General features: G+C 46.8%; 1 protein-coding gene across 3 annotated transcripts in view; it reads left to right on the forward strand.

Annotated features, from left to right (window-relative positions):
• The window catches only part of pla2g6 (phospholipase A2, group VI (cytosolic, calcium-independent)), an 85029-nt gene that overhangs the window by 54704 nt on the left and 6028 nt on the right, over window positions 1–24297 (forward strand). For 2 of the 3 annotated variants that reach the window (XM_085969647.1, XM_085969646.1), the window contains exons 9-14: window positions 5124–5261; window positions 7082–7172; window positions 7278–7441; window positions 12270–12420; window positions 14377–14513; window positions 23621–23775. In XM_085969647.1, the coding sequence (XP_085825773.1) occupies window positions 5124–5261; window positions 7082–7172; window positions 7278–7441; window positions 12270–12420; window positions 14377–14513; window positions 23621–23775 (836 nt within the window). The remainder of the gene's footprint in view (window positions 1–5123; window positions 5262–7081; window positions 7173–7277; window positions 7442–12269; window positions 12421–14376; window positions 14514–23620; window positions 23776–24297) is intronic. The other variant, XM_085969648.1, reaches the window with a different exon arrangement.

Here is a 24297-nt window from a genome sequence, read left to right on the forward strand (position 1 = left end):
GCATGGCTTCTGCTTGATGCTTCCCCCAATAACAGCGTCGCTGAGATCAAGAATGAAGGAGTGGGCCTTTGCATCCCAGCCCCCTGTGCCATTGCATGTTGATGCTGTCAATAAATCGAATGAGTGGGCATGTGTTTACGCATGGATGCCCTTTTAGGGTCTTGACCTAGCGTATGCCTTTACGATTAAAAAAAAAAGTTGTAGAAGTTTTCATAGGCAATAGACGTACAGAAAATGAGGAACCCGTAACAGGGAGAATGGTGTATATGGCTCCACTGTGAATAAGGGGATAACGTGCAATGCATGGTATGTAGTGTCATAAGCGGCTGCTTGATAGTGTCTGACTGCATAACCAGAGCATGTTGCACAGCATGTTATATGAGATGTTATGATGCATTGGAATCAACTGTTGACCAGCTTATGTCGTTGAATGCTCTTGGCTTTCAAAGTGCTGTTCTAGATTTTATTTACAAGTACCGAATATAAGAAAGAAGATTAGCTTGCTTCATACAACTGTTAGAATTGGGCTTTCTTCCAAAACTTTTAACTCTGGTTCACTGCAAGCCGGCTGTTTCCACAAGCCCGATCTGTCTCACCTATGAAGTGAAACTTGCAATCTTGCATGTGAAATGAAAGTTAGTATGTACTACAGGTCTAATGATTCCTCTCTTACCTTGGTATACTGTACTGGAAATTATGTGGGCTGCCGACCATGTTCTCCTGTTCACTTTGCAAGGTGATAATTAGCACAGTCCATATTGTTCAGGCTAAAACTTACAGTCGGATTTACTTACAAGTCAAGTAATTACACAGAAGTGGAATCGTGCAGCTAGAAACTAGTAGTACAAGACCTGCTCCATAACCTGTTTGGAAACGGTGTGCTGAATCTTTGGAAGTTTCTTCCAGTAGCTTTTGAGAGTCCTTGAAATGCTCTGTAGCAAAAGCCCACTTCACCCCTTTTCAATGGCCCAGAAATTCGGGTCGGGGGCTTCCCGCAGGTGCAAGCCCCCGACCTGCACTTACCTAGCGCACTGGCCGTTGAGCTGTGGGCCCGCGTGGAATTCCGATCCTGGGCCTCCTCCAACTGCCGGCGCGCAGTGCTTGCTTATCCCAGGGGCGCAGTTAGCTCGATGCGTCCTTTGGGATCACGTGGGCCATGGAGAGCCAATGGCAGCAGGGAATGCTTCATTCATAAGTTTGACAGGAAGAGCTGTCAAACCTACAAATACTATAAGCCCCAAAACATCACTAAAACCTCAAATAAATTTTTAAAAAACCATCACATTTTTAAAATAAATTATAAATTACATGAAATAACTATTTTAAACAATAATTTAAATTTTTGAAAAAATTAATTACATTTTCTAACGGGGCTAAAAATAAACTTACCTTTCTTTAAAGTATTTAAAAATAATAAACCTGTGGAAAAAATGTTTTAATTTTAATTAATTCACCACTTACCTTGTTAAAAGCAGGCCTTGCGACTGCTTTTTAAAAGTGTAACTCCTGCAGACTTACCCTCGCGGAAAAACCTGCAAAAAAAATGTAAGTTCAATGCGCACGCGCTGCCTCTCCTGCGCACGCGTGCGACTTCTGAACCCCTTCTTTCAGGGGAACGGAAGTGCCGGTTTCCCGCGCATGTGCAGTGCATGCACAAAACTGGCACTTCCATTGGGCCTACGCGTGAGTACCCCGTGCGTACTCATCCGTGGAGACCCGAATTTCTGGGCCATTGTCTTAAAGTGGAAACAGTTAGTACAGAGAATTAAACTCCTCAGAAAATCGGCAGCTCTTGTACTATCTGGGACGAGTTTCAACAATCAAGATCAAACATCTTAACAAAAGCAAGATACTGCAGATTCTTGAAAACTGAAATAAAAACAGGAAATGCTGGAAACACCTCAGCAGGTCAGGCAGCGTCTGCGGAGAGAGAAAAACGTTTCATGTTGATAACCTTTCATCAGAACTGGAAGACGCTAGAGAGTAACAGCTTTCAAGCAAGTACGGAGCCAGGGAAAAATGGGCAGGCAAAGAATAAAGGGGGAAGGTCTGTGATAGGGTGGAGGGCAGGGGTGATTAAATGACGAAAGGGACGATGGCGCAAAGCAAAAGGGGATGATAATGGGACAAGAAGAAACAAAAGATGGGTCCAGAGGAGGTGTAAATGGGGAGGGTAGCATGAAAAATCTGGCAAAGCGGAGAAGGCTCCCTTGGCCTGGGAATTTGGCAGAGAAAGTTAGGTTACACCCTTGGGGGCGCGGACCGCCCCGCCGGCTGTGTACAGATAGAGGATCCCCCACCCCAAGCACCAGCCCACATCTCCATCACTCTCAGTGGAGCATTTTTTTAATATCAGGCAATCAGAATGTTAATTATTTCTACTATCAAATGGATAAGATGTGAACGGCAGACTTTTAGCTTATTGTAGAGTCTGTTGACCTTCAGAGAAAGGAGGTGTGATTCTGTGTTCTCTGTGAGGAAGTGGCACTTGCAGGGAGTGAGGCAAAGCCTGTAGCCGCGACTCTCCACCCTGTGAGTGCAGCTCACTCCTGGGAATGCCGGACTGTAGAAGCGCCCCCACTATTTAGAATGTCTTTAGAATTAAAAAAAAATCATTCATTGGTTGTGGGCCTCGCTGGCATTTATTGCCCATCCCTAATTGCCCGCGAGAAGGTGGTGGTGAGCCGCATTCTTGAACCGCTGCAGTCCGTGCTGATTGTCTTTCCCAGCGGTTTGATACAACTGAGCGGCTTGCTGGGCCATTTCAGAGGGCAGTTAAGAGTCAACCACATTGCTGTGGGTCTGGAGTCACATATAGGCCAGACCGGGTAAGGGCGGCAGATTTCCTTCCCTGAAGGACATTAGTGAATGGGGTTTTACGACAATACGATAGTTTCATTACTGATACTAGCTTTTTATACCAGATTTATTGAACTGAATTTAAATTCCCCAGTTGCCGTGGTGGGATTTGAACTCATGTCTCCGGATCATTACTGGAATACTCGTCCAGTAACATAACCAGTAACATAGCTTAACCGGGAGCCAATGTAGGTCAGCGAGCACGGGGCTGATGGGCGAACGGGACTTGGTGCGAGTTAGGACACGGGCAGCCGAGTTTTGGATGACCTCAAGTTTACGTAGGGTAGAATGTGGGAGGCCAGCCAGGAGTGCGTTGGAATAGTCAAGTCTAGAGGTAACAAAGGCATGGATGAGGGTTTCAGCAGCGGATGAGCTGAGGCAAGGGCGGAGACGGGCGATGTTACGGAGGTAGAAGTAGGCGGTCTTTGTTATATATGGTCGGAAGCTCATTTCAGGGTCAAATATGACACCAAGGTTGCGATCAGTGTGGTTCAGCCTCAGACAGATGTTAGGGAGAGGGATGCAGTCAGTGGCTAGGGAACGGAGTTTGTGGCGGGGACAGAAAACAACGGCTTCGATCTTCCCAATATTTAATTGGAGAAAATGTTTGCTCATCCAGAACTGTATGATGGACAAGCAGTCTGACAATTTAGACACCGTGGAGGGGTCACGAGAAGAGGTAGCGAGGTAGAGCTGGGTGTCGTCAGCGTACATGTGGAAACGGACGCTGTGTTTTCGGATGATGTTGCCGAGGGGCAGCATGTAGATGAGAAATAGGAGGGATCCAAGGATAGATCCATAACCAACCATATACAAAGTTAGGTGGGACAGTAAACTGTGAGGAGAGCACAGAGTCTACAAAGGAATATAGATAGACTAAGTGAGTGGGCAGTAAGGTGGCAGATGGAGTATAATGTCGGGAAATGTGAGGTTATTCACTTTGGTAGGAAGAATAGAAAAACAGAATCTTTTTTAAATGGTGAGAAACTTTTAAATGTTGGTGTTCAGAGATTTGGGTGTCCTCGTGCAAGAAAGCTAGCATGCAGGTACAGCAAGCAATAAGGAAGGCAAATGGCATGTTGGCCTTTATTGCAAGGGGGTTGGAGTATAAGAGTAAGGAAGTCTTGCTGCAATTGTACAGGGCCTTGGTGAGACCACACCTGGAGTACTGGGCACAGTTTTGGTCTCCTTATCTAAGGAAGGATATACTTGCCTTCGAGACGGTGCAACGAAGGTTCACTAGATTGATTCCTGGGATGAGGGGGCTGTCCTATGAGGAGAGATTGTGTAGATTGGGCCTATACTCTCTGGAGTTTAGAAGAATGAGAGGTGATCTCATTGAAACATACAAGATTCTGAAGGGGATTGACAGGGTAGATGCTGAGAGGAAGTTTCCCCCGGCTGGAGAGTCTAGAACCAGGGGTCACAGTCTCAGGATAAGGGGTCGGCCATTTAAGACCGAGATGAGGAAGAATTTCTTCACTCAGAGGGTTGTGAATCTTTGGAATTCTCTGCCCCAGAGGACTGTGGATGCTGAGTCTTTGAGTATATTCAAGGCTGAGATCGATAGATTTTTGGACTCTAGGGGAATCAAGGGATATGGAGATCGAGCGGGAAAGTGGAGTTGAGGTCGAGGATCAGCCATGATCTTGTTGAATGGCGGAGCAGGCTCGAGGGGCCATATGGCCTACTCCTGCTCCTATTTCTTATGTTCTTATGTTCTCATATGGTTTTGGCATCACTGCCTTTAGAAATGCGCAGGAAAGATATCCAGTTTGGGCAAGGCTGGTGCGAGGAGCTTCAGAAAAAAAAATTCTCTGCTTAGCCAGCATTGTGCACATACGCAGTGCCGAATAGTTTAAGTGAATTTGCATGATTAGATTCTCATGCCAGAGTGAGAAATTGCCAAAGTACTACAGAAATCTACTGGGCATTAAACAAAGAAGCCATGCTTGACAAACTTGCCTCACCCCATGAAATTCTTCCTCCTCTCTCTATTGCCCCCACCCCCCCGATTAAAAAGAGATAGAAGGGAAGAGGAGGAGCCGGTTTCATAAAGTGGAAGTCTCGTCCTCGAGAAAGGGACAAAAATGGTCTTCTCAAATATTGCAATTCAGTTTGAAACTTTATAATTTTAGTGTTTTACAGTAAATAGCCTTTAACAGTTAAGCCTGCATGTGGTAAATGTGTTTCTTTTTGGTTCCGAATTAAGATTGCGCGTTGCCTGTTAATGTCCCGGTACTAACTGTTTGATGCCCTCAAAGGCAATAACCGGAAGGTGATGCTGAACCTACTGTATAGTATAGGGGCTGAACACTGTTATCCGCCTTCTCCTGACTCCCCCACACCGTCACCCAGCCACACTGCAAGACCACCCCCTGTGAAAACCAACCGTGGATTAGGTAACCTCAGCCATTGGCTCCCTTTTGCTACATCCTCGCTTCTCTAACCTGGATTTCTGTCCTGCTTTGTGGGCGGGGGGCGGGAAATCTTGTTTCTTCTAAAATAAATAATTATCAAAAGAATTACAGACTCAGCTACTCTGCAAAAATATGTCTTTCCTTTGTCTTCATATTTCTCTATTGCTAATCTTGCTTTTTATTTATTATAGAGTCACTCTGAAGTTTTGATGTTAAAAATTGATTACATATAGATGGTAAACCTCACATTAAAATCTGTAAGGAGGTGACTGTGAAAGGGGCTGTGTAGAGAGATGAGGTCGTGTTCTTCCACAAATTGAACAGAGCTGCTAATTTTTGTTTACTAGTCCGTAAACACAAATACGACAGCATTCAGACTGTTTCTCAAAATGCTGGATGTGAATACAGTTTGCGTGCGTTTTCCTGCCTGACTAGCTACTGTAGGCACATTCCGTTTTAACCTTCTCTCCCGAAGGTGTTGGCTCGTGCCGGGATATGGCTGCACATGTGCTGACTGCCCCCAGCATAAGAACATAAGAAATAGGAGCAGGAGTAGGCCAATTGGCCCCTCGAGCCTGCTCCGCCATTCAATAAGATCATGGCTGATCTGATCCTAACCTCAAATCTACTTTCACTCTCCATCCCACCCGAACCCATGTGATCTCCCGGGAGAGGCGAAAAACCAGATAAAAAACCCAATGGCCAATTTGGGAGAAAAAATCTGGGAAATTCCTCTCCGACCCATCTAGGCGATCGAAACTCGTCCAGGAGATCACTCTGTCCCTGTATTTCCTGCAGTACTTACCTTCTGTAAGAGGTGATCTCCACCCCAGCCAGGAACAGGCCCAATTTACTCTTGAAAGACTCCTTGCCCAATTGGCCTTTGCTCTTGTGTGGGCCGAAGCACCGAGTGTCGGGCAGCTATTTGGTTTAAGCAAGCCTGATTCTCTAAGCACCGGTTTGCTGGATAGCAATCGGGAGCATGAACCAGGGCGGGCTGGCTAATTATTATTCCTCCACCCGCCTTCCCTAACCTGGGGGTGAAAAAACCAACTGTACCACACTTAGTGCCTCTCCCTTGTGAAATCAGTGCAGACTGGGGAATGAAGCCAGTACCTTATTGGCCTCTATGGCGTGGTCCCACCTAGGCAGTCTCTTAGAGTGCCTCCTGTGAGGATTTTCAGTGTCCAGTGAGCGTTGATAGTAGGTGCTCACGGCCCCCTAGTGTATCTTTTATTTTACATTATCTGTTGGGCACCATTGGATAGCCAGTAAGTGGACCTTTTTTTTAAAAAAAAAAAAAAAAAAAAAAAAAATTCATTTTCAGGATATAGATGCGCTTGGCAAGGCCGCCTTTTATTTCCCATCCCTAGTTGAGAAGGTGGTGGTGGGCCGTCTTCTTGAACTGGTGGTAGTGGTTTGATACGAGTGAGTAGCCTCGCTGGGTGGGCCACTTCAGAGAGCAGTCAAGAGTCAACCACCCTGGTGGGACTGGAGTCACATATAGGCCCAGACCTCCGGCAGGTTTCCGATATCTTCATGGTCACTGATGCCAGCTTTTTACTTCCAGATTTTTGAGCTGAATTCAAATTCTGAAACTGCCACGTTGGGATTTGAATTTGTGTCCTCTGGATTAATAATCCAAGCCTCTCGATTACTAATCCAGTAACAAAACTGCTGTGCCCCTAATCAAGTAACAAAGGCTGCTGTAACACGAGAAAGTGGTGGGGGAGTTTGCCCCTGTAACTAGAAGGGTGAAGTAGCTTACAGTAACTAAAAAAAAAAGTGCTTTCTGTTTTCAGGATTTGATGATATCATAGGGATTGCCACTGTGCTCGGGTCCTTATCAAAAGGGCTGGATGCTGCAGACTCTCACGACGACATGCACCGGAGGTGAGAAAGTGAATTGGAATAGACGCACGCAGAATTTCTTAAGTGGAATCAAACTCTGTTTTTGCAGGGGCTGGAACGTTGAATCACGTTGTACTGTACTTCCAGATATGATCGACTGCTGTGCCTGGACGGGGGAGGAATCCGGGGCCTTGTCCTAATTCAACTGCTCATCGCCATCGAGCAGACTGCTGGCCGACCCATCCGCGAGCTCTTCGATTGGGTATCGGGGACCAGCACTGGCGGAATTCTGGCCCTCGCCATCGTACACGGTGAGCAGCCTGCGAAGTGGGCACGTTTGAGCCAGGATTTGGACCTGGGGGGCATCCATTACACAGGAGGGGTATTTGGGGTGGGCGAGCAGGTGAATGAATTTTGATCAGAGTGTGTTTCTTAAAAGCTATAGATGTGCATATGAATGTCGCGTGACTCTATGTTTACCCTGACTTAGACATCGATGTACTTTTTTAAAAAAAAGGTAGCTTAGCAAATTGGAACATATATTTTCAAATATCTGGTACTCGTCTCGGTTTCAATGGTTCTCCTAGTACAGGAAACTCTCGAGTTACCGGTACCTAAATAACCGGAAATCCCTGTTAACCAGCAAAATTCAGGAGTAGGTTCAGGTAAGTTTTACTTCATATTAGTGGCCGTTCCTGGATCTGTGGCTGTGTAATCGGGGTTCCTGCACTTGTTGCTAAGCAACAGGGACGCTTGGTCTGTGGCCGGGGTTCCTGCAGCTGTTGTTAAGCAACAGGGAAGCCTGGATTTGTTGCTGTGTACGGAGCTCTCGTACCTTTTAACTTTACCGTTTTGTAATCTGGACTTTTTGATAAACCGGCACCACGCCGGTCCCGTCGGTGCCGGATAAAAAAGAGTTTCCTGTAGTTGCCATCCCCTTCAACTAAATTTCAAGTGAGATGTTCTGTTATTCTTCTTCCTCCTTCTGAGTTAATTATGCCATACACCTGCTGCAGCCGAGAGGATAATCCGCAATCTACTGCCAGTGCCACACTACAGCTGGTAGTTGGGAGGCACCAGCCAGTGACGCATCTCCCTGCGTGGTATTTTGGGGCAGGAATTCATTTGGGCCCGTTTTCCGGCCCAGACTCGGGGCTGCTGAGGCAGGGTCGCACCCCAACCAGGAGGCCCGAGGCCGGCCCAAAACTGGGTCTCTGGTATCGTTAACATGGTTTTTTTGGCCTGACTCTTGCCCCTCTCTTCGCTGCCCAATTTCTGTGAGGAGGCAAGTGTTGGTTCCCTTAAATCTGTAAATCAGGGATCTAAAGCCTGTTTTCAGTTTGGCCGCCGGGGCACCTGAAAAATAGCCCGACTCAAGAAGCTCGACACCATCCAGGACAAAGCAGCCCGCTTGATCGGCACCCCATCCACCACCTTAAACATTCACTCCCTCCACCACCGGCGCACCGTGGCTGCAGTGTGTACCATCTACAAGATGCGCAGCAGCAACTCGCCAAGGCTTCTTCGGCAGCACCTCTCAAACCCGCGACCTCTTCCACCTAGAAGGACAAGGGCAGCAGGCGCATGGGAACACCACCACCTCCAAGTTCCCCTCCAAGTCACACACCATCCTGACTTAGAAGTATATCTCCAATCCTTCATCGTCGCTGAGTCAAAATCCTGGAACTCCCTCCCTAACAGCGCTGTGGGAGCACCTTCACCATGCGGACTGCAGCGGTTCAAGAAGGCGGCTCACCACCACCTTCTCAAGGGCAACTAGGGATGGGCAATAAATGCTGGCCTTGCCAGCGACGCCCACATCCCGTAAGCGAATAATAAAAAAAAAAAAGGTCGGACGTTTTTTCAGGCGACCTTTGGGTACAGAACATCAATCCCCAAAATTGGGCCCCATTGCACTGTAAAACGGGTGCAACGGGGTCTCATTTCTACCCCTTTATTTCTTTTGTAGCCCTCCAATTAATTGGGGGAAGAGCTGATCTTCATCTTGGGACCTTTTGACAACAGAGCTGTGCCCACTAAATGCTGGCGTGAGTATATTTCCTGTTCGATTGTTGAAGGAGCAGAAAACAGTTCAATTACTGACATCTGTATTAACTTATCATCGCCGTGGCTGCACTTGTCTTTCCACAGGAAATATGCATTCCGTACCAAAGTGGGCACTCTGGAATTTAAAAAAAAAAGCTTTGCATAGTTTTTAAAAGTTGCGTCATTTAATGTGCTCCCTCTGTTGAGAAAATTCAAACCATGTTTTAAATTGTCTCCATTTGAATCTTGGTTCCTTCATTCCTACCAAAAAGGAAGGCCCTCTAAAGCTAGTGTAACATTGCATTCATAAAGGTGTGTCGGGTAATCCTCGTATGAGCTTAATTTAGATTTTTTTCTTTACATTTCTTTTATTTAACAAGAGTAGGTTTTGCAATTGATGGGTAATTATGTTTAAAAGCAAATCCTGGCTTTCCTGATGGTTGGGCGGGAAAAATGCACAGTATGCTCTGGCCATGGACAACCAACTGGTTTCGGCTTGATTCCAGGTCTGCATTACTTTAGGTAATTTCAGCAGAGAACAGGATGTCCCTGTTTTGATCCGTGATCTGTGCTAAGTGAGCTGATCTCGGTACAGAGCAGCAAGGGTTCCAGCTTTGATCTCTGGTCCTTGTTAAGTTAGTTGACCTCAGCTGGATGCGCTACAGTTGGCCCACTGTCCTTGGGCTTAAGGAGAGGAAAAACTGGCCAGGATTCCCTCTCCCAATCACTGTCCAGTGATCCTTGCTGGAAGTAATTGCGTGTACAGGAAACAAGCCATGATGTCCCCCCTCGTAAACGCTCGCTGTCTAGACCCGCGCATGCAGAATAGCCAGTCGGGAGAGAAGCACTGCTGTACCATTCTGTGTCTCTGCTATCAGGAGAAGTGTTACGTCCGTGAATAATTGAGACACAGACAGCAGGGGTGAACAAAATAAGTCTTTACTGGTGGAAGTCAATAGTGAAACTAAAAACACAGAGGCTCACTAGCGCCTTTTATACAGGGGTGGTCACTGCCGGTACTGCAGTCTGAGACCAGTTATTCTCTTAATAAAGGTACATACACAACAAAGAGGATAAAAAAATTGTGCGCAATTAATGTTTAAATTAGCCATTGCTTAATTCTAATATTTTCCAACACCCCAATACACAAAAGTGTGAAGTAACTCAAAACTAATTTTGCAAGAAATGAATGTGACAGTACTTTTTTTTACCATAAATTACATCTTTTTCCATAAATACCTGAAATGCATATTTTGGGAGCGCTGTATTTTCAGCAAGTAGCCTCTGTTATCTAGCTTTGCTGCTGAGTTAACTTCTATGAGCTAAAGTTATTTTAGTGACTAAACGAGAACGTGCCATTGCATTGCAAAATTTGGGCACGAAAGCTAACCAACATAAGAAGATAAGAAATAGGAGCAGGAGTAGGCCATTCAGCCCCTCGAGCCTGCTCCGCCATTCAATAAGATCAAGGTTGATCTTCCATCTCAACTCCACTTTCCCGCCCGATCCCCATATCCCCTGATTAATGGCAGGTTAGTTGCAAGGAGACGCCTTCATGTAGGTGGGCCCAATGTTATGAAGGGAAATGTTTACTGCCGCTTCCACCCTGCCTTGTCCATTTGCTTTGATTTAAAGCTGCAAGTCAGCGGCATCCTAGCAACAGCCATTTTGTGTAGAATTTCTTTCCTTGCTGCGCTCTTTCATTGATGTGAAGTTTCATTCCAGTGTGTGAGTCGCCACTGAGCTGTGGGCAATAATGTACATAATTTGACTGAAGGGGAGAAATCACACACATAATAGTTTGGGCCCAGCAAGTTTCCTTTTATTTTTTGGGGGAGAGGAATCCTTTGCTTTTGTTTTACCATTTTCTTCCCACCGCTCCTTTGCTGAGGGCGTTGAGTCTTTGCAGTAGTATGGTTCCACAGACATGAATTACATAGAAATATAGAAGATAGGAGCAGGAGTAGGCCATTCGGCCCCTCGAGCCTGCTCCGCCATTCAGTGAGATCATGGCTGATCAACCAAACTCAGTACCCTGTCCCTGCCTTCTCCCCATATCCCTTGATCCCTTTAGCCTTAAGAAATATATCCAACTCCTTCTTGAATATATTTAATGAATTGGCCTCAACTGCCTTCTGTGGTAGAGAATTCCACAGGTTCACCACTCTCTGGGTGAAGAAATTCCTCCTCATCTCAGTCCTAAATGTCCTACCCCTTATCCTTAGACTGTGACCCCTGGTTCTGGACCCCCCGGCCATCGGGAACATCCTTCCTGCATCTAGTCTGTCTAGTCCTGTTAGAATTTTATAAGTTTCAATGAAATCCCCTCTCATTCTTCTAAACTCCAGCGAGTATAAGCCCAATCGACCCAATCTCTCCTCATACGTCATTCCTGCCATCCCAGGTATCAGCCTGGTGAATCTTCGCTGCACTCCCTCCATGGCAAGAACATCCTTCCTCAGATAAGGCGACCAAAACTGCACACAGTACTCAAGGTGTGGTCTCACCAAGGCCCTGTGCAACTGCAGCAAGACATCCTTGCTCCCCAGTACCTCACTGTGGTTGCATGTGCATTGATTACTCCCCAGTACCTCACTTTGGTTCCATGATCACTGATTACTCCCCAGTACCTTGCTAAGTTTCCTTGAACAAAAAATGCTGGAAACTCTCAGCAGGTCAGTCAGTATCTGTGGAGAGAACAGATGAGTTAATGTTTCATGCTGTCAGAACATCTAAGAACATACATACGAAATAGGAACAAGAGTCGGCCATTCAGCCCTTCGCGCCTGCTCCGCCATTCAATAAGATCATGGCTGATCTTCTACCTCAACTCTACCTTCCCGCACTATCCCCGTATCTCTTAGTTTTCTTAGCATCCAAAAATCTATCGATCTATTGAATATGCTCAATGACTGAGCATCCACAGCGCTCTGGGATAGAGAATTCCAAAGATTCACAACCTTTTGAGTGAAGAAATTTCTCCTCATCTCAGTCTTAAATGGCCGACCCCTTTTTGACTGTATTGACTTTAATGTGGGCTGTCCTCATTTCTGCGAAACCCTATGTAGGATATTCCTTTCCTCTTTCTTGTAGGAAAATCCATGCAATATCTGCGTTGCCTTTATTTCCGGATGAAAGATGAAGTATTTAAAGGATCCAGACCATTCTCATCAGTTCCACTCGAGGAGTTTCTGAAGAAGGAATTTGGGGAAAATACCAAAATGACTGATGTCACCAAACCAAAGTGAGTTAATACTTTTAGATTTTAGAATGGCGAAGAAAGCTCGTTATCTCTGTGCTTGCCCATCTCTCTTTGTTTTGCCCCAGTCGCTTTGCTACATGCAAAACACTGTCCATGTTACATATCTAACCTCTGCTTGCAGCCAATCCCCAATGCTATATTATATTAAATATTATATTAAATTCACTCTTCAATTTTTAGAATAAATGTGAACTAACCCAGTGTACATCGCACTTTTTTGTTCTGTGTAAGCTTTCCAGATAGATTATCTAAGGAGTTGTTTAATATCATCGCTGACAGAGTCTTCTTCTTCCGTACGGTGGTAGCAAAGCAAATCAAATGTCAATATCTAAGCCAGATATCCAGGCCAAAGCTTCCGGTGTAACAGCGTGGATATCCTGTAGGCTGCCTGTGAATTTCCTCTGAGGGCAGTGCTCGATGATGTGCTCCAGGGTCTGATCAGGAGCTCCACAGTCGCAGGATGGGGATGCTTTAATCTTCCATCTATGGAGAAGGTGGCAGCATCTACCATGAGCGCTTCTGAGGTGGTTGATGGTTGTCCACAGTTTGCAAGGAAGGTTTGATCCTTCAGGTTGTACGCTGGGGTTCTCAATAAGGAATCCATTCCGAATGTCGCAGTTCTTCCAACCATTTCACCGTCGGTCGTCAAGGCTGAGGAGAGATCGCTGAAGGGCTTCAGCGACGGTCCAAAATGGCCTTCTAGATTTGAGATGGGTTGGTGGTAGGTTGGTCAAGTCGGCCTGGATGGGCATGTCTTTGCTGGTGTAGATGTTGTATTCTCTGGAGACTGCATATTCGCGGTGTAGGTGTTGTGGTGGTGCGATGTTTGCAAGCACGGGCAGCCAAGGTGTTGGTGTCGATATAAGTGTACCGGTGATAATTTTCATAGTAGAATAAAACGGATTTGATATGCGGACTTGATAGCCATGTCGGAGAGCAGTACTCCGCTGTGGACTACACCAGAGTGAGTGCTGCCGTACGGAGGGTCTGAGCATCTGCTCCTCATGTGGATCCGGCGAGTTTCTGGATCAAGTTGACCCTACTCTTTAGTTTCTTCCCAAGGTTCTGGAGATGTTGTCTATATGACAGGGTGCAATCAAGTGTGACTCCTAAATAGGAGGGGTATTTGGCATGGTTCACCTCTGCACCGCAAAGGGAGACTTTCAAAGCTTGGTTTGCTTGATGGGTGTTGAGGTGGAATGTCGAGGTGACGGTCTTTTGCGGTGGGCAGATGGGGGCAACTCAAATAAAAAATGCACACTTCTTTAAAGACCAGCTCGCACAAAGATGGGTGTCAGTGTGGCTCAGTGGGCCGCACTCTCATCGCTGAGTCAGAAGGTCGTGGGTTCAAGTCCCACTCCAGAGACTTGAACATTAAATCTAGGCTGACACTCCAGTGCAGTGCTGAGGGAGTGCTGCACTGCCGGAGGTGCCATCTTTCGGATGAGAGGTTAAACCGAGGCCCCGTCTGCCCCCTCAGGTGGATGTAAAAGATCCCATGACACTATTTTGAAGAAGAGTAGGGGGGAGTTATCCCCGGTGTCCTGGGGCCAATATTTATCCCTCAACCAACATCACTAAAACAGATTATCTGATCATTATCACATTGCTGTTTTTGGGAGCTTGCTGTGCGTAAATTGGCTGCCGCGTTTCCTACATTACAACAGTGACTACACTTCAGAAGTACTCCATTGGTTGTAAAGTGCTTTGGGACGTCCTGTGGTCATGAAAGGCGCTATATAAATGCAAGTCTTTATTTGTTTCATATTAACCACTGTATTGGGGAATCGTTTACACTGAAAGGACTTTACCACAACGCAAAAGACAAAAAAATCCCATTAAAGTTTTGTTACCTAGCAATTTCAGTTTTGGGAAAGTGGAAGCATGCTCGAAGTTTACTCTTTGTCCCCACCTCTCTTGCATCCCTCCACCCCACAGAGTCATGGTGACTGGAACGCTTGCGGATCGGCATCCCGGGGAACTTCACCTGTTCCGCAACTACAACCCACCGGAGCTGCGACGTGACCCGCCCTACATGCGGACAGCGGAGTTCAAGGCTCTCACCCAGCCTAAAGGTAAATGGGAAAGCGCGTCAGTGCCCGACCCGTTTAAAAACCGATACTGTTGCGATGCTGTGGAGATCAAAGCTTCCAAAATAACCCTAAGTGAGATTTTAATTTTATGTTTGGGTGTTTCTTTTAAAGTTGTAGATCTGCACAGCATTACGCTATAAGAGTCCCAGTCAACATAGCATTATACATCAAAAGTTGCAGGAGCTACATAATAAAGCACAAACCTTTAATTACTTTTTACTTGGATTTTGCCTGTACAATCTTATTTTTAAAAAAAAACACAAGGTAACTTAAAAGACGTGGTTGACCTGCTCTGTTCCTGACCTCGCCATGATTGCCATTTTGGAACAGAACAGCAAGGTAATCCTGTCATGAATTTCTTTTAAGAATATCATAACTTCTAATTTAGAAAATTACAAAGTTGCTTAAAAGACTGAATAGACATTGCAAAAATATAGGGGCACAAAGGATTTGGTTTCATATTTACAGCACCTTTTTATGAAATTTCTTGTGTCTATCGGGCACATCATCTGATAGTTTGCCAGTTAATTTTCAACTCCGTCTTCGGTCAAGTGTGCTGGGCTACTTTGTTTTTTAAAATTTGCCAATCGTATGCAAAATCGTTCTCCGCTATTCCAGTTTTCTTCCTAATTGCAATCCAGCAAAAACAAAGTTCGCCATGACGGTTCCTCACTTACTCTACCATCTGTGAGATATTAAAAACGTTGTACGGTTATGACATTGCAACGGTATTGCACGATAGGTCGAGCTGTGAGCATAATGTTACGTGACTGGGCCACCTAAAGCAAAAATAATGTAAAGCACCTTGAGAACCATGTAAGAGGAAAGGAAAAAAGAAGATTCAGTTTGGGGAAAAAAAGGCCCAGAACAGCTTCCTTCTCTCTCCTCTCTTCTCTCCCTCCTCTTTTGCAGGGACTTGAGCACATAAATCTAGGCTGCCACTCCAGCGCAGTGCAGTGCTGAGGGAGTGCTGCACTGTCGGAGGTGCCGTCTTTCGGATGAGACGTTAAACCGAGGCCCCGTCTGCCCTCTCAGGTGGACGTAAAAGTTCCCATGGCCACTATTTCGAAGAAGAGCAGGGGAGTTCTGCCAGTGTCCTGGCCAATAGTTATCCCTTAATCAACATCACTAAAACAGATTATCTGGTCATTATCACATTGCTGTTTGTGGGAGATTGCTGCCCGCAAATTGGCTGCCGCATTTCCCACATTACAGCAGCGACTACACTTCAAATAGTACTTCATTGGCTGTAAAGCGCTTTGAGACGTCCGGTGGTCGTGAAAGGTGTGATATAAAACCATGGCTTAGTTGGCAGCACCCTTGCCTCTGAGTCAGAAGGTCGTGGGTTCAAGTCCCACTCCAGAGATTTGAGCACAAAAATCTAGACTGACACTCCCAGTGCAGTACTGAGGGAGCGCTGCACTGTCGGAGGTGCCGTCTTTCAGATGAGACTTTAAACCGAGGCCCTGTCTGCCCTCTCAGGTGGACGTGAAAGATCCAACGGCACTATTTCGAAGAAGAGTGGGGGAGTTCTCCCCGGTGTCCTGGGGCCTATAGTTATCCCTCAATCAACATCAGTAACCCAGATGACCTGGTCATTATCACATTGCTGTTTGTGGGAGCTTGCTGTGCGCAAATTAGCTGTCGCGTTTCCTACATTACAACAGTGACTAAACTTCAAAAGGACTTCATTGGCTGTAAAGCGCTTTGCGATGTCCGGTGGTTGTGAAAGGTGTAAAGTCTGTGGGTTGTATAGCGAAGTAATACACAGACTACAAGAGTAACTTAAACAGGACTTTACTATTCGAAGGTCAGGGCGAATCTGCCCAATAAGTTCTGCCACAGCACTTATATACCGGTGTGGTCACCGTCGGTATTACAGTATACAGCAGCCAGGATAAAGTATTGCCACACCTAAAATAGTTCTCTTAAAGGTAGAACAGTTACATACACTACAATCCTCCCTTTTTAGCTTACAACATACTTATTCCCCATTAACATAACATCATAACATATCCAACTTCATGTTACAACAGTTCACAGAGGTAGTCTCTGCGGAAACAGTTCACAGATTCAGTCTCTGCGGGAAACAGTTCACAGATTCATTCTCTGATCTTCTTGACTCGGTCCGGACCACGCCTCCGTGGTGTAGTCGGGTCACCTTGCGAGAGGGACTCATCCCCTAGTCCTTCCCTAGACTTAACAGCTTTACTTCCATCACTTCTGAACCAGCATTGCTCACTTTTTAAAACAAACAAAAAACAGTTGGATTGCCTTGGGAAATTTTCCTACTTTCCAACTGATTTGGCTCCGTTCGGGGGACCACGTGTGTGATCTGGTAGAGGTAATAATGGTTCAGCTGGTTATCATCTTCTGCTTCGTCTTTTCCTTTTTTGCTTCTTGGAGACTCTCGGGGCTCCATTGTCAGCTGCCAGCTGTAACGCCACCATCTCCCTATGTTCCTTAGACTTTAAGTGATTCATCCTGATTTCGGCACTTTGGGAGTTCTCGGCACAAGCTGGGCAGACCAGGTCCTCGTAATATTCAGTGTCACTCAACAGATCATGGTAATATTCGGTGTCGTCCTGAGCTAGGCCAGCGAGAGGGTCTTCTATTTCCTCCTTACCCAGCTGGACGTTAGCCGACTTTTGTTCCAAATCCCGACATCTGTCCTGAAGAGACTTCATCATGCGTTCAGATTCATCCCGCTTTTTCTGGGCTTCCTGCAAGTCTTTTACTAATGACCTCATTTGTGATTTCAATACTTCAACTTCATTCGGAGGTTGATTGATCGGACTATTCAATCCCTCTACTGAAGTAGCTGTTTCAGTATTCTGTTGTCCTACATTGCCGTGCGTCAGCGTACGTTTGGCATCCAAGGGCTGTTCTGCTGCAGACTTCTCAGTCTGGGTTGCCACCTCAGCTCTTCCAATGACTTTTGAGAGCTCTGGCTGTTCTGCTGCAGACTTCTCAGTCTGGGTTGCCACCTCAGCTCTTCCAATGACTTTTGAGAGCTCCCTTCCCTTTGAAGATTAAGGCTCGTATTTAAGTTTTTCCCATTTTAGAGTTTTATCCCTCAGCATATGAATGAGTTGGTTGACTGTTAACTCTTCTGCCATCATCCCTTTTCCATTAACTACAGGGCTATTTATAACCTTTCCCTGGAGGAGTTGGCTGACTGTTAACTCTCCTGTCCTCATCCCTTTTCCATTAGCTGCAGGGCTGTTTAGAACCTTGTCCTGGGGCTCCTTTGCTGCTTCTACTTCGCCATCATCCGCAGGCCCCATCCTTCGAATTTCCACAAATGAATCATCTGGTGATGCTGCACCCAACTTCAGTAGGAGCTCGGAAGTCATGTCGACCAACTCAGCTTTTTTTGCCTGCAACCTGCTAACCAGCGCCTTCAGTTGCGGCACATCTTGTTCCACCGGATTGGAGCACGCCCCTTCAGAAGCCGAATCCGCTTTGATTCGTTTGGCCTCCTCGTGCAGACGGTTTGTGTGCTCCTGCTCCCTTTTCTTCCCCAGCTGCTTCTGTTGTCTTTCCAGATTCTCCCATTCGGTATCATAGAACTTTTTCATTGCTTTCATCTCTTGCTCGAGACGGCAATTCAATTGTTCTAATTGCTGTCGTAATCTGAAATAAGTTTGCGTTCGAGCTCGATGTTCCTCAGTAATATATATCTCTGTAACTTGAACAGACTCAGAATTCTCTGTCGAGCTATGTTGTTGTTGCTCAGAGGAATTCTGTTCTGAAACTTTGTTCTCCTCTGGAGCATAAGCCTTTAGGCCCACATTCGTTCTACCAACCTTAGTCAGCAAGTTCATTTTAGACTTGTCTTTCATGCTTGGGCTGGTCTTATCGTCATCTGTTTCAGAGTCTGAGCTGATTGTCTGCCCCGAGTCCTCACTCGTTATTGCTTTGAGGTAGTGCCATTCCATGTCTATTTTCTTGATCCACTCCCGTCCTAGAAGTGGTGGTCCTCCCTCAGGTAGTACGTATAAGTCCATTCCGGGGTGTTCTTTGCCCCTGTCTCTCACCTTGACTCTTATCTTTCCCATGGGGTATACTTTATGCCCCGTGTATGTCTGCAATACGAACTTGGTATCTCTCAAGGGTATATGTGAGAATAGCCGGTTGTAATCCCTTCGATTTATGACGGATAGGGCTGATCCAGTGTCCAATTCCATTCTCACTTGGACTCCGGCTATTTTTAGCATGACCCAGATAGTTTGTAGGTCAGCTTCCTTACTCACATTATGAATTCTCAGACTACCCAGTTCCTGGCCGCTTGGGTCTGAGTCTGAATTCTGTTCATCTGAACTCTTCTCAACCACCTTGTGTACTTTGTTGTACCTTTCCTGTGATGGCTTTTTTTTTTGGTTGTTGGTCTTCTTCCCTGACCGGCATACTTTGGCTATGTGACCCAGTTTGCAACATTTCCTACAGTCCTGGTTTTTAAACCAGCATTGGTTCTGGTCGTGTGTTGTCTTCCCACAACGATAACATTTCGTTGCACCTGAAGTAATTTGATCCACACTGAGGACCGCTGCCTTCAGCTGCATTTCCGCAGTTCCTTTCGCTGCGGCTTCGTGTGATGCTGCAATAAGGACAGCCCTATCCAGTGTAAGGTCGTTCTCTTCGAGCAGTCGCTTTTGCGTTCCTTCCTTCGACAACCCGCACACGAACTTGTCTCGCAATGCCTCTGTCAGGTTTCCTCCAAACTGGCAGTATTTCGCTAGCCTACGCAGTTCGACCAAGTATTCCGCGTTGCTTTCCTCTTTCCGTTGCGTTCTCGCATAAAATTTGAATCGTTCCGCCAACATCAGCGGTGTGGGGTTCAAGTGATCCTTCAGAACAGCAACAATATTATCGAAGGTTTGATCCGCCGGTTTAACTGGTGCTAGAAGATGCTTTAATAGCCCGTATGTCTTCGCCCCCATCGAGTTTAGCAAGGTTATAGCTTTATCATCATCTTCTATTTTATTGGCCTCACAATATATCTCGATACGTTCTACGTACGTAGCCCAATCTTCCACCTCGGCATCGAAGTTGTTGATGTTACCATGCTTAGGCATCTTCACTATCTCCCACTATCTTTCTGCGAAACAACAGGATTTCTCTTTAACTTTTTAACTTTTTCTTTTTTTTTCCAAAAATGACGGGTTCCCGCGCTTGTCTTCTTCCCCGCCTACTGGCAAAATGGCGGTTTCCCGCGCTTGTCTTCTTCCCCCCTACTGGCAAAATGGCGGTTTCCCGCTCCTGACTTCTTCCTCTGGTGGAAGGGGTAAGCTTTGCCCTCGGGCGACGACCGCTGGTTTACGGGGTTTGTAGCCTGTGCGCCGGCTTCAGTTTATTCGGAAGCGCGCGCTAGAAAAGCCGATCGCGTTCCTTGTTCCCCCCCCCCCCCTTTTCGGCAGGGGCAACCGGCGCTGGGGACAACCAGTTGGCGTCGGACAGATCCAGCTCCTGGTCCTTCACGGCAGCTGCTGCAAGCCGCTGGCCGGAACCTCGCTCGGTCTCTCTCTCGGGCTCTGTCTCTCCCGCTCGCGCGGCTCTCGCTCGCTCTCTCTCGGGCTCTGTCTCTCCCGCTCGCTCGGCTCTCGCTCGCTCTCTCTCGGCTCTGTCTCTCCCGCTTGCGCGGCTCTCCTTCAGCGGCTTTAAACGCCTCTCCCAGACCTCCCGCAGTCCGGTCCTTTCCTCCCCGGCTGCAGCTGATTCTTCGCGGGTTATTTAGTTATTTATTCATTTATTGCCTCCGCGCCTTATGATCCCGGTCGCAGCGCCTCGCGGCCTCAGTAGGTGCCCGGCCTTTTTCGCTCCAATCGCGCCTCCCAGCCCTCTCGCAGTCCGGTGCTTTCCTCCCCGGCTGCGGCTGAGTTCTCCGTGGCTTATTTATGTATATATCTTCCCGCGCCTTACGATCCCGGTCGCAGCGCCTCGTGGTCGCGGTAGTTGTCCGGCCTTTTTCGCCGTCGCGGTCTAGCCGTCTCACGACGCTCCCTCGCCCGCTTGTACCGCGGCTTCTGCTCCACGCTGCCCCAGTCTCAGCGCCTCTGGGCCCGACTTCTGTCCGGCTCCTTTCCCCCTTGACCGTGGTCGAGTGCACCGCCCTTATCCTCCGTTTATTTGTTTCTATTTTCCCTTTACTCACAGTCACCGTGGCCGACTTGCTTCTCGTGTTGATCGGCTCACTCACCACCGTGGCAGAAGGGACAATCCGTGCCTGTTGCTGATGGGAGACTTCGTGTTTGAAATCTTCCTCCTTTCTTGGTCTGCAGACTCGAGTTTTCTCTCAGCAAAACGACGAGGGCGGGTGCCTCTTCTCGACGCTCGTTTACTTCTTCAGAAGTATTGTTGCCGCAGGGTAAGATCAAACTCATCACCACTGTAAAGTCTGTGGGTTGTATAGCGAAGTAATACACAGACTACAAGAGTAATTTAAACAGGACTTTACTATTCGAAGGTCAGGGCGAATCTGCCCAATAAGTTCTGCCAAAGCACTTATATACCGGTGTGGTCACCGTCGGTATTACAGTATACAGCAGCCAGGATAAAGTAGTGCCACACCTAAAATAGTTCTCTTAAAGGTGGACGGTTACATACAATAGTTCTCTTAAAGGTAGAACAGTTACATACACTACAAAAGGCGCTATAGAAATGCACATTTTTTTTCTTTTCTGTTCCCTTCATCCATCATTCTGCTTCTTTTGCTCCCGTCTTTCCTCCCTCTTCTGCCCGCCTCTCTCTCGCTCCTCCCATTTCCTCCTATTTGCCTCTCCCTCCCCCCCTCTCCTCCCCGCCCCACCTTGGTTTAGTTACCTCCCCATCATCTAACCCTGCTTGACCTGAAAATGCCTTTGGTCCTGAATCCCCATGGACAATGTCACAGAAGATCAACTAGTCAATTCCTAAAAATAAAATAAACCTTCTAACCCAGCAGCTTGTATTTATAGTCCCCATCCACATAGAAGCATGGCACTTTAGAGGCGTGAGGCGAAACAGTACACATAATTGGCTCCAACCGTTTTCCTCCTCTTCCATAAACAGTTCAACACAGCCTGCCAGACCCCTCAGGATTCTGGACCCTGCTATAGTCATCCCCCCCCCCCGTCCCAACAATTACAATTGCAATCAGTGCTGCAAAACATTGTGTACATATGTTTTTCTTTTAAACGCACAATCTCTCACAGATGTAAGACCGTCTAAGAATGTCTGCTGCTATGGAGATGGAATTTCTTTAGGCTTTTGCTGAGGAATGCACAAAATGCTGGTGATTTAGTCACCATCTATATCCAGCGTGGCTGCTTTCTGCTGCACATTTGCATGTGTGGGTCGCTAGTTATCTTGAGCCTTGTCTGTATGAGAATGAACACTGGAGTCGCAGCTTTCTCTCAACAGCCGATCCATGCTCTGTAATACTGTTCAATTTATTAAAAAAAATTTTTTCTTAAATCATCAGCTGCATCAGGAAATGGGGTGTTACAATTTGAACTTTTTAAAACATTTGTTCCTGGGATGTGGGCGTCGCTGGCAAGGCCAGCATTTATTGCCCATCCCTAATTGCCCTTGAGAAGGTTGGTGGTGAGCCGCCTTCTTGAACCGCTGCAGTCCGTGTGGTGAAGGTACTCCCACAGTGCTGTTAGGGAGGGAGTTCCAGGATTTTGACCCAGCGACGATGAAGGAACGGCCGATATACTTCCAAGTCAGGATAGTGTGTGACTTGGAGGGGATCTTGGAGGTGGTGGTGTTCCCATGCGCCTGCTGCCCTTGTCCTTCTAGGTGGAAGAGGTCGCGGGTTTGGGAGGTGCTGCCGAAGAAGCCTTGGCGAGTTGCTGCAGTGCATCTTGTAGATGGTACACACTGCAGCCACGGTGCGCCAGTGGTGGAGGGAGTGAATGTTTAAGGTAGTGGATGGGGTGCCAATCAAGCGGGCTGCTTTGTCCTGGATGGTGTCGAGCTTCTTGAGTGTTGTTGGAGCTGTACTCATCCAGGCAAGTGGAGAGTATTCCATCACACTCCTGACTTGTGCCTTGTAGATGGTGGAAAGGCTTTGGCGAGTCAGGAGGTGAGACACTCGCCGCAGAATACCTAGCCTCTAACCTGCTCTTGTTGCCACAGTATTTATGTGGCTGGTCCCAAAATTCTTAATTCATACTCCTCGCAAGAGGCATCTTCATAAGAACCTAAGAATTAGGAGCAGGAGTAGGCCATATGGCCCTTCGAGCCTGCTCCGCCATTCGATAAGTTATCCCTTGATTCCCCCTAGAATCCAAAAATCTATCGATCTTAGCCTTGACTATACGTAACCACAGCCTTTCGAGGTAGAGAATTCCAAAGATTCACAACCCTCTGAGTGAAGAAATTCCTCCTCATCTCAGTCTTAAATGGCCGACCCCTTATCCCGAGACTGTGACGCCTGGTTCTAGACTCTCCAGCCAGGGGAAACAACCTCTCAGTGTGTTCCATGAGCAGGTCCCCACTTCCCGTGAACCAAAGCTCAACCGTGTGCGTGAATGGAATGTAGCACACCTAGGGCCAACTATTTCCCCTTTACCATTGGGTTCTACTTGGATGGATCTTGAGGGGAGTTGAAGGAGTGATTGGCATGAAAGAGGATAATGAACTTCTTGGAGGTTGAGCTTTGGAAGTTCTAATTGAAGTGAAAATAACCCCTTTTAAAAAGGGGTACCATACTAGTGTTACCACACTGAAAGCCACGACCTCTGGCCAAAGTGTAATCGTACCTAGCGGCCAAAAGTTGGCGGCAAATTTGGAAAAAGTAACGTGTGAACAACCTGTTATAAATCTCATCATCATGAAGAAACGACTCATGAAATAACACTGGGCGGCCAGCTGGTGGCGCCGTCCAAGGAGTATAAATACTCGGGCGTGGGCCCAGCTTGTCCAGGGACATTTTGTAAGACAGGAACTAGTGAAGGACAACTAGACCTCCATGTTTTGAAACAAGTTGATTAAAGCCTTGCTTTATACTCGAACCAAGTGCGTAGTGAGTTTTATTACGTCACAACCAGTTAGGGGTAGCATGTTCCGCGTATGTTTGAAATTGCGGCCTTCCTTCAAAACAGACCAGCTAGTTTGGCGAGCTGCTCGGTGCGGTGGTGCCGCCCCGACCTACTTCCGACCTATGGGCCGCTTTCTGGATGGGGGGCTGCTTGCGAATAATCCAACGCTGGATGCCTTGACCGAAATTCATGAATACAATCGGGATCTGAAGAGAAAGGTAGGCATTATTTTTATTTCATAAACCTGCTGCTAATTCTGAGACGGGACAGACCCAAATCCAGGGCGCTAGTTTAGTTTCAAACGGCAGCTTCTGCCGTCTCAAAGACTGGGCAAAAATTACTCATACAAGACCCAGTCGCTGCCACGTTAGAAACTCGGGTATTTCAGATCATCCCATCCAAAGGGAAGTCCACATTTTGCCCACTTTTTATTAATCCTTATCATCATATTTCTGCATTGGGTAAAGGACTTCTTGCCCAGAGATTTGCAACCTGAGCAATTATAGTGTACAACTCCTCTGTGTCCTTTTATTCTAATATATATATGATGAAACTGCTAAATATAGAAGATAGGAGCAGGAGTAGGCCATTCGGTCCCTCGAGCCTGCTCCGCCATTCAATGAGATCATGGCTGATCATCCAAACTCAGTACCCTGTCCCTGCCTTCTCCCCATATCCCTTGATCCCTTTAGCCTAAAAGTGCGCAGTTGCTACCAAAATCGTTAAATTGTGATGCTGAT

The sequence above is a fragment of the Somniosus microcephalus genome, chromosome 28 (genome assembly GCF_052327205.1).
Source record: "Somniosus microcephalus isolate GS21.2 chromosome 28, FLI_Smic_1.0, whole genome shotgun sequence".
NCBI lineage: Eukaryota > Metazoa > Chordata > Chondrichthyes > Squaliformes > Somniosidae > Somniosus > Somniosus microcephalus.